This window comes from Chiroxiphia lanceolata, chromosome 18 (genome assembly GCF_009829145.1).
Source record: "Chiroxiphia lanceolata isolate bChiLan1 chromosome 18, bChiLan1.pri, whole genome shotgun sequence".
In the NCBI taxonomy this organism is placed as follows: Eukaryota; Metazoa; Chordata; class Aves; order Passeriformes; family Pipridae; genus Chiroxiphia; species Chiroxiphia lanceolata.
Window position 1 is genome coordinate 10,588,933 of NC_045654.1, and position 9,942 is coordinate 10,598,874.

The 9,942-nt window shown below is 40.4% G+C and overlaps 1 protein-coding gene across 4 annotated transcripts in view; it reads left to right on the top strand.

Annotated features, from left to right (window-relative positions):
- The window catches only part of TMEM132B (transmembrane protein 132B), a 230,451-nt gene extending 223,800 nt beyond the window's left edge, over window positions 1–6,651 (top strand). For all 4 annotated transcript variants that reach the window (XM_032705898.1, XM_032705902.1, XM_032705901.1 and 1 more), the window contains exon 9: window positions 929–6,651. In XM_032705898.1, the coding sequence (XP_032561789.1) occupies window positions 929–2,083 (1,155 nt within the window). In that variant the 3' untranslated portion in view covers window positions 2,084–6,651. The remainder of the gene's footprint in view (window positions 1–928) is intronic.
- Window positions 6,652–9,942: the final 3,291 nt, after the last annotated feature.

The following is a 9,942-nucleotide window of genomic DNA, read 5'->3' on the forward strand; positions in this document are numbered from 1 at the left end:
CATGGGTCACTCAAGACAGTTTAGTTGTGCAAACAGAGGTGAAAATCCCAGTCCTTAATAGTCTCACAAAGTCAGCTCAGCCAAAAGAACCTTTGGCTGCAGGTACAGAAGTTTTCATGACCTGCATTGCTTAAATCTGATCAGTTTGTGAGGGATTAAACAGCTTTCAGTGAAACCACGGAATAAATTCCACATGTCTTTTTTTATAGAATTGAGGTTTTACATCAGTAGCAAAAGCGTAACTGTATTTTTTGCACTACCAATTTGTAGTGGGAAGACAAATTGTTTCGATCAAAACATCCTTGAAAATTGTGGTTTTGTGAGTTTCTGTTGTTCCCAGAAAAGACTACGATCACTTTTGCATAGTACACATCTTGTATATTTGAAAGCATGACAAAAAGTATAAAATATTGTACTGAGATGTGTTCTTAACCTCATTTGTTTGATGGGCTGGATGGGATCACTGGTCTCACATAACAGCTCTGCATGTTGTATTCCACATGGCACTGGAACTGCAGAGTTAGAGATGTTCCCCATTATAGGTCCTTTATGAAATTAATTAACCGGGACATTGGAAATATGATTATTTGCATCGTGAGGTCCTGGCATTCAAAAGAGACTTCTCACTTCAGACTGAAAAACAGAATTGTCAATTTTCTTTGTCAGCACCTTATATTAAATTTAGATGACTGTTTCTTTGGTAGTTCCTGAAGATGAGATAAATGCCTCAGTGGTCTAGAGAGCACAAATCTGCAAAAGAAATGAGAAGCGCTGTAGACATTTTCATTTTCTTCTAAAAAAACTGAAATAACAAAAAATCCCAAAGTTAAACTCTGTGTTTATTTTGGCAGTACCGAACGGACTTAAACAACTGAGCATCTGATATGTTCTCTCTCTCACATTTTTTTCCTCATCCTTTTCCCCCCAGGAAGCCATAGTCAGTGCTTGGATTCTGTTCAGTGATGGGTCAGTGACACCGTTAGATATCTATGACTCCAAGGACTTCTCCATCACCATCACTTCTCTGGATGAGATGGTCGTGTCTTCACACCAAAACCTTCAGTCCAACTGGCCTGTTGTGGTGGCAGAAGGGGACGGGCAAGGACCTCTGATTAAGATTGAAATGGTCATCAGTGAGCCCTGCCAGAAGACTAAGAGGAAGAGCATTTTGGCTGTTGGGAAAGGAAGTGTCAAAGTGAAGTTTGGTCAAAAAGATTCTGACCAAAAAGGAGGCACTAATGACATTGATGATGTGGAGAGGGATTTTAAAAGCCATGCAAGCAATTCTATAGAGAAAGCTGCAGAACAAGATAGGACAGCACAAGAATGGTCCAAAAACCACGAGGACATGTTCAGTCATGAGGACAATGCAAACAAAAGCACAACTTTCATGTCTCCCATTGATCAGGAGTCCCTGGAGGATGGGCAGCTCCAAAATAACCCAACTGCCTTCACAGGTTTCCCTACACAAGTAGAAATACCAGGAGAAAACAATCCCAGCGATCTCTCATTGACTTCAAGAGGATTAACAGATTTGGAGATTGGCATGTACGCACTGCTGTGTGTTTTCTGCTTAGCAATCTTGGTCTTTTTGATTAACTGTGTGGCATTTGCTTGGAAGTACAGGCATAAAAGGTTTGCTGTGAGTGAGCAAGGCAACATCCCCCATTCCCATGACTGGGTCTGGCTCGGAAATGAGGTTGAACTGCTGGAAAACACAGTGGACATTTCACTCCCGTCGGAGGAGTGCACTACCATGATTGACAGAGGAATGCAGTTTGAAGAAAGCAACTTCCTCCTTAATGGGAGTTCTCAGAAGACTCTTCATAATCATATCCTCAGATCTTCTGAGTACCTTTGTGAAAAAGAAGTTAAAAGTGAACCTATAAATCCTTCTGGGCCAAAGCAGAAGAGAGTAAAGTTCACTTCCTATACAACAATACTGCCCGAGGATGGAGGCCCCTACACCAACTCAATTCTATTTGACAGTGATGATAATATTAAATGGGTATGCCAAGATATGAATCTTGGTGATTCCAAGGAACTTAGGGACTATATGGAAAGACTGCAAGACAATATGTAAAACTACTTTCTTATGTTTGTAATCACCTTTATGCCTTCTGTTTATGGATGGTGGAGCAGTCAGACCAGTCAGCAATAGGAACAAGACAGTCCGACCTTGGAGTTACTGAGATGATAACCTGATATCAGTGAGCAGGTACAAGAGGCTGGCTGAGTTAATCCTGTTTCACCACAAACCAGGATGTGCCCCTAAAACAGCTACCTGTAGGTGTTGGAGGTGTCCCACACGATGGCTGTTTTTGTATACTGCCTGGTACTAGCAAAACGCTAATACAACTACGCTCAGACTCAGAGGAGACTTCATTTGTTTGTCATCTCTCATGATAAATGGTAAATCGGAAAAGGAAGGGATGTTTGTTGGCATTGATTTTTCTAGTCGTCGTCCTTTGTAAAGCACAGTGGACATTTCTTGCTTACAGCCTGAAACGAGGCTTACAGAAAAAGGGATCGGAATGAATCTAATTTTATTGCCTATGTGCAATGCAGCCAAGAAGTCTTATTATTTTTTACAGATATAAACCCCCCCATGTGGTTAATTTCATCTTCTATTGTTTATGAATTTCATTTGACTTAGGGAACATTAAATATTTTCTTTGAAGGGGTTTGTTTTCTTTTTTGTTGTACCAAAGTGTAGTACAGTAATATTTATAATGATTTGAGTTTTCTATTCATCTGCATCAGCCCCTAGAGATACCTCCTTCATCACTGATTATCTTTCTCCTTTCCATATGGGTATATGGGTCGTTAGTATTTGAAATATAGAAAGGTATTAGAACTCTTACTGGGAAAGGGTTGTATCTTCTTACAGGGAACTGTAAATATAATAATAAACCCTGGAAAATAAAAATCAAGGAGTAGCCCTGGGTTCACTTTTGTCATTGCTAATATGAAACAGTAACCTGCAACAAAACAGCACATACTTCAAAGGGAAATGCTTTGCTGAAACAGCAGCTTGGTTGACAATACACATTATCTGAATGAGAAAGTCAAATGTGGTATTGAAATGCATGGAATAGGAAGGAAGCTTCCTAGGAAATAAGCAAAGCTTGGATCCACTGTTACTCTGTACTAGTTAATACACTGGTGGTAGAGATTAGCAGGACAGAGAAGTTCATGCTCAACAGCTAATGCCCCAGACCTTGTCTAAAACATCTCTGGCCATAAAGCCATTAAAGAACAAAACTTTACACCATGTTTCATTAAAAGCAAAGAAAGAAAGAAAGAAAAGACACACTGGGCACACTGGGACTGTGGTCACGCAAGTGACTTAGCAATTTTAACAAGGGAAACATGCCAAGGATTCAAAGCTGCCATTTCATATGCATTATATGTATTTTTTTTACTGAAAGGGTGACTGAAATATGTTGGAAGTTACAATTAGGAAAAAAATAATCTACAGAATAATTAAAAAACCCAATAAAGCACATGTTCTTGTGACGGGTCATGTGCAATAAACACAAGATCCAAATTACAACTGCCTTCCCTACTATAGCTCCCACCTCTAGATCAAAGCAGCATTTGAATTTCTAATTCAGTCATGATATTAGAACAAACCAGACAACTTAACTATGGGAAACTCTGCACTTGGATCTTAAACTGGAAACATGTTTAAGGTAACTACTGGAAAATACAAGAATTTTAACGTTGAGACTAGAGAGTGAGGACATCAGGCTTATATAAGTGATTAGAGACTTATGTTTGCTGGCAGTGAACTGCATAGGGAGGGGATGGCATCTGTTATAATCTAATTTTAAGGAAAGAAAATAATAGAGCACAGACATGCTTCTGTTTCATAAGGGATGCGTCAAATGAACTCTTGGGTTGTTTAACAAATGTTCTCTTCCCTTTAAATCCTCCAGACCTCATAAGGAAATACGAATTCCTACAGTGATCCTTATGACTAACAACATAAAAATCCCCTTTTAGAAGTTAACTTCTCTTCCCAACATTTTAATTTTGTATTTGGCCCAACCATGGGGCAGGACCGAAAAAATAATTTCCTATTGTTTGCACAATATAGTACAAATTGACCACAACTAAATTTAATCTGAAAATCAGAGGAACCAGCTTGCTGATAGTAGCTGCAGAGGGCAAACAGCACAGCTGTTTCCTGACTGCATATCCCTCAGGTTAGCAGTGATCTCCCAGCAGTGTACAGGGCTGCCTGACCTGTTTCTGCTCTGCGGCCCCTGCTCTGCTGAGGGCACCAGCAGCTGCTGAATTCGGTCCCTGCTCGGTGCCACAGAAGTTCACTGAGTGCCAAGGGACTCACAGGTGTCCTTGGCTGCTCCTCTGACTCAGCCACAGGTAACAGAAGTCAACAACTTTACTTGTTCAGAAAATTTCCCTTCCAGAGCTATGGCTCGAAAGACAGAGGGTCCCTGAGTCCGGGTTTTCTCTGCTGTCACACTGGGGTGTCCCTGGGCTTGTACCTGAGGTCTAATCCCCGGTGGTCCACGGTGCCTGCACGTGGCTCTGCATTCAGGCTGCACCCTGGCAGAAGGACAAAGGCCAGACCCATGTGCAGTATGGGCATTGCTGGAAGCCACCAAAGGACACCTCAGGCCTTTTCAGCATTTACTTGCCACAGGCTCCCAAACCCCTGTGCTCCCGGTGTCTGACTGAGCACATCCTAAAGCACACTGTGGGGCAGGACGTGACAGGTAACTGGGCTCTGTGTTCTGTTGGCATTGAGTGGTGAAGTTCTAGTTCAGTACAGCATCTGTCAGCAGGGTTGTGAAGTTCTTCAGTGAAGTTCTTGGGTGCCTCAGTGGCTGAATTCAGGGTGTTTTTGGAGTCAAATCTTTTTCAGACATAGGTATCATACGATCCCAAAGTTAAATGACAATTACAGCCCATCAGAAAGGAGTACAGCCACTACTGGTGATCAGTTAAACACTGGAATTGGATACAGCTGACCAGAAAAAGACCCATCCCCAAATCTTAAAAAAAAAACCTGCAGGTTCATAAACCTCTCTTTTTATGTTGTTACATGAAAGTTCTTCCACAGAAAAATGGCAATACAAAAAAAGAAAACAAGTGGGAAGAGAGAATTCTATTCTCAGTAAAACTGGTATAACATCAATGAAGTGGAGTTATTTTGGATTTATCCTGGCTTGAGCGCTTATGCTGCATCTCAAGAAATCAAAAGCAAAAAAATTTATATGAATATATTTGATGCAAAATAGTTCTGAGTCGATCAGTTCTTTTTAAAATTAAATATCTCAAATTTTAATTTCAAAATGATGGCATACTTTTAGCAAATTTAATTTAAAATTATTTTAAAACCCCCACAATTTTCCCATTCACCTAAATATTTTTCAATTACACTGTTAAATAAAATATTCATGGAGTATCTAATATTCCACTTTGCTGTTAAATGAACAGCATTTACACATTGATAAAAGAGTCTCTGCTTTTGAGAGAACAAAGCAATGGTAGCCAAATGATCAAAAGGCACAAAAATGTATGCATTTAAGTATGTATGCAGGAAAGTAGAATTGTCAAAAAAATAGAAACTATACTGTCAGATAAACTATAATTATGCTTCAGTAGGTGCCTAGGAAAGCAATACTTGTAATTTAATACCAAACAAACATCTTACCTTACTTATGGCACGTATAGAGAAGACTGTGAATGACTTTCCTTGCCTGCTCTAAAGGAAAGACAGTGTGTAGTATGAATATATGTACCAGGAGACATCCAGGAACAGTCCTGGAAGCAATGGATTAATGGAATCTGAGGAGTTTGCAAACGTTAAAAATAAAGCTGATGCCAGACCCTCAACTCCTGCAGTCAGAGCTGAGTGACACGTGGCAGCTGAGCCCTGGCATGCAGAGAACAGAGAAGCAAGAGCTGGCAGTTCTCATTTGTGGAGAACTTTTCCTTTCATTTGACCATCACACCCAGCCCAGCTCCTTGGGGCCTGTCTGCGCCTTCCTTCTCATTGAAGTAAGAACTTAGGAACCACTGCCCTGCTCTCCTCTTGCTGTAGAACACACAGATTATTGTTTTGAGCTGCTGTTTCTTAATTCATATTGAGGAATGTACAAGAAGATCTTACAGCCATACGACACAGTACAAAGAGTCCATTATACAATGGAAAAAACCCTTGTATTTCAAGGTAGAAAACCCTATGAATGAAATACCAATTTTTCATAGCAGATATGCTCTTTTATGAAGTATAAATCATGTGCACTACATTGAAATACACTATAGTGTATTGTGAAATGCATACATTAATTGCTGAATCTATAACACTGAATATGTATATACATCACACCCAAGATATTTATACAATATAATAAGTCTTAGATGTATAACATAATGAATTCTGTACAAAATAAACAGTAAGTTAAGACAATGAAAGACAACTTTTATATCTGTGTAATTTGTATGCTCTTTAAGTTGTTCAAGCTTCAGTTTTCATCTTTAAATGTACCCTTTAAAAAAACTACTTACTTTCCGTAGGCAGATATCTGAAATAAAGACTTCAGTCTTCAGAAAAGAAGCAAATGAAAGACTGAAAGAAATGGATTTTGCTGGAGAAATAAACATAATGTTCATGTGTTGTTTTTTTTTTTTAAACTGACTAAGCCATTTTGTGTTTATACTGGTCAGGGTGATCTACTGGTTGGGTTGAGGGTGATGTGCCCCTGCCAGGTGAACAGTAAACCAGCAGAATCACCAGTGTATGGATTGCTCCTGTGAGTCCTTGCTCAGAGCAACACAGATGACTGGATTATACAGTCCAAGGGTTTGACCCCAAGTTCCCTACAAAGGGTGCTCCAGCCCTGTTGCTGAGGTGAGTGATCCTTTCCCAGCACCAAATGTGAAGAGCAGAGGAAGATACTAAATGACCAGTGTCTTGCAAAGAACAGTAGAACACATTTGGATTTACAGGGAAGTGTAACCAACTAATTCTGTCCCTTTAACTCTCCAGTGTGAATCATCACAGCTCAGATATTTGATTCAGTCTTCTGAATTCTCTCATGTTCCCATTAGAATCAAAGAGACTCAAAATTATTAAGTGACCACTGACCTCATCATAAGAGCAGCAGAAAAGTAGCTTGCTAATGCCAAAAAAGGAAATTTGAGCCTCAGTTTTTAGCTTTTGCTCAGGGTCTTGGAGATGGTGGCAGAGCCAGAAACACAGACCCCCCCTGAAACCTCACAGGGTAATTGGGACTCCTGCAGCCAGTACAGCACTGAAGATCAGCACTCAGGAGGTACCTCCATCATCCTTTTCCTGCTTTCAACTGGACCACGTTTGAGATGTGGCTGTAGAAACTCACTGCAAAGGTAGGGGCTGCCTTTGTCCTGATGGGAGCAATTCAACATCACCTGAATGATTCACTGATCACTATTGCAATTTCCAGTGCACTGAAATGTGTTTTTATATAAAGTCAACTGGATGAATGGATTGAAAAGTGTGATTTAGGAAGTTCCTCAGAGAACCTAAACTTTAACGTGCTTCAGGCACAAATTCCAGTTGGTCACCACTTAGTATTCTCAAGAGTAAAATAAGAAATATTTTTTGTAAATGACACTTTTTTCTTTTTGTGCTGGCAGTTCTGGTTGGCCCCTGTTTGACCATTACTATGACATGCTTCCCCTTAGCAGCATCTTACTAAAGAAATGCCAGTGGCTCTATTCACACTGCAGTGCTCTACTCGGTATAACTAAAGGTAGCAGACTACAGGATTTTACAGAAAAATAGTCTTCATAGTTGTATTTTACACAGACACACAGACACACAGACACACACACACTGAACTGTTCAAAACACCTGCCATAGGGGTAAATTTTAGCTGCCAATGTGTGTGTGCTGTGAAACCAAAAATAATTACCTGCATTCATTTGGGAAAGAAACGGACCAATAAATACAACCGGGTTTTTTCTTCCAAAAAAAGGGAGCCCTCAGAATTTGGCAGGGAAGAGGCCTGCATAGTGGCATTTGTCACAAATTAAATAGGCCAAATCCTGAAGGCTGTCTCAGTTGAAACTCCCACTGGTCTTGTTAGGAGCTGGACTGAGACGGGACCAGAGACAGACAATTACAGTCAGCCTGAGAGGCTGGACATGTCTTTGTGTTACACCAAACTGGACCCTGCAGCTTCCAATCAGCAGCACCTCCAGCTGGTACCAAACAGCCAGTGATGGTGTTCAGAGCTTGTGTAACTGGTGGCACATTGCATTCTGTAGGATTCATGAGGCTGAAGAGATTCTAGGCAGTGAAAATGGAGCCAGTGTGCAAAAGTAGCGATTCTGAGCCCTCCCAAAACTGCCCTTACAGCATAACTTTGTATTCCTTTTATTTTCTTTCTCTATTCCAGTGATCCATGTGGCCAATTTCTGCAAAAGTTTGGTTACTGAGGGAATAAAATTGATCTGTCTTATTGAAAGAGGCAGCTGGTATAAGAAATTAAAGCAAAGTGGATGATGTTTTGAGACCTGTTCTGAGACTCTTAAAACATATCATAGTGTTACTTGCTTCCAAAAACATATGTATCAACATAAGGATTTATAAACCAATGCAGATAAAGGCTTTTATCATTCTTTCTGATAATCTTGGGTTAGTCTATTTAAAAAACAATGGGATCTGATGATATAAAAAACAAATAAGGAGCTTAGGATTTAGTGGAAATGAAGAATGGATATCTTTAATCCTCCAATTTAAATCGGTGGTAGGCAAAGAAAATACACTCTTTATACCATAGTATTATCTGTAGGTTTTTTTTTTTTTTAATCAGTAGGATTTAAAAACCAAAAGTCATCAGCCTTTTGAACAAAGCCTGATGCTACTGAGTGCCCCATGTGATGGTGCCACAGAAGACAAAACACAGCACGCACACACACATACCTGAATGGTGTGCCTCTTTGTTTCTTGGTCTTTGCCTCTTTGTTTCTTGGTCTTTGCCTAAGGGCCTAAACTGATGTTATTGCAGTGTCTTGAAGGTACCTGTGTGTGACACAAAAATGTCAATGGGCAGTGCAGAATTGTCAGACTTCAGAGAAAAAATCTAACCTGAGAACTGCTACACTGGCTCACAGCAATGGCCACTGAACACTGACATCCCGCTGGAGTCCACAACCACAATGAGATCATTCAGCAACTGTCAAGAAAACCTATAGCACAGGTGTGTGTGCCATGACATCTCTGTCAGATCAACATGCAAACCCAGTTTTCAGCCAGTGCTGGATAAATACAGGCTGTGGTTCAATACAGCAAATGCAGTTACTTTTCTAAAACTGCTCCATTATGTAAAAAGCATGGAGGTATATTCACTTTTTAGTTTAGGTACACAGTTTTAGGTCTTTAGGTATGTGGTTACTGGAAATAAATGCATAAAATGAGCTTCTTTGTCTGGCATATCCAGTGTGTGGTGCCTCTCGGTTGGATCTGGCCCTTGCAGAAGAGGGTTGGTTGCTCAAGTCCTTTCTGGCTTTGAGCCATCTCTAATGCATTGTTCTTACTTAGCAAATGGTTTAAAAGCACCACATCACACATCACATCACCAAAATGTAGACTAGCAAGAGATTTCAGGCTTTTAGGGTTTGTGCCAGAAGCAGCTGAGCACGTAACTAAAGCCATTTAATTTGCTGCCCCACAGAAGCTGCTTTCCCCTAGACAAGCTTTCTGAAAGCCAAAGTTTCTCAGGGCATTCCCTGATTTGAAAAGAGTTCCTCTTATCTTGCTGCACTTCCTTCCATTGATGCTTCCAGCAGAAAGTATACTGAAAATGGATCCCTGATCTCAGTAGGGATGTAATGAGCCATTCCGGGATTCCCGATTACTTTTCTAATGGGCAGATGCTGCTGCCACCATACCCAGAACCACGTGGCTCCTTTGCCTGCTGG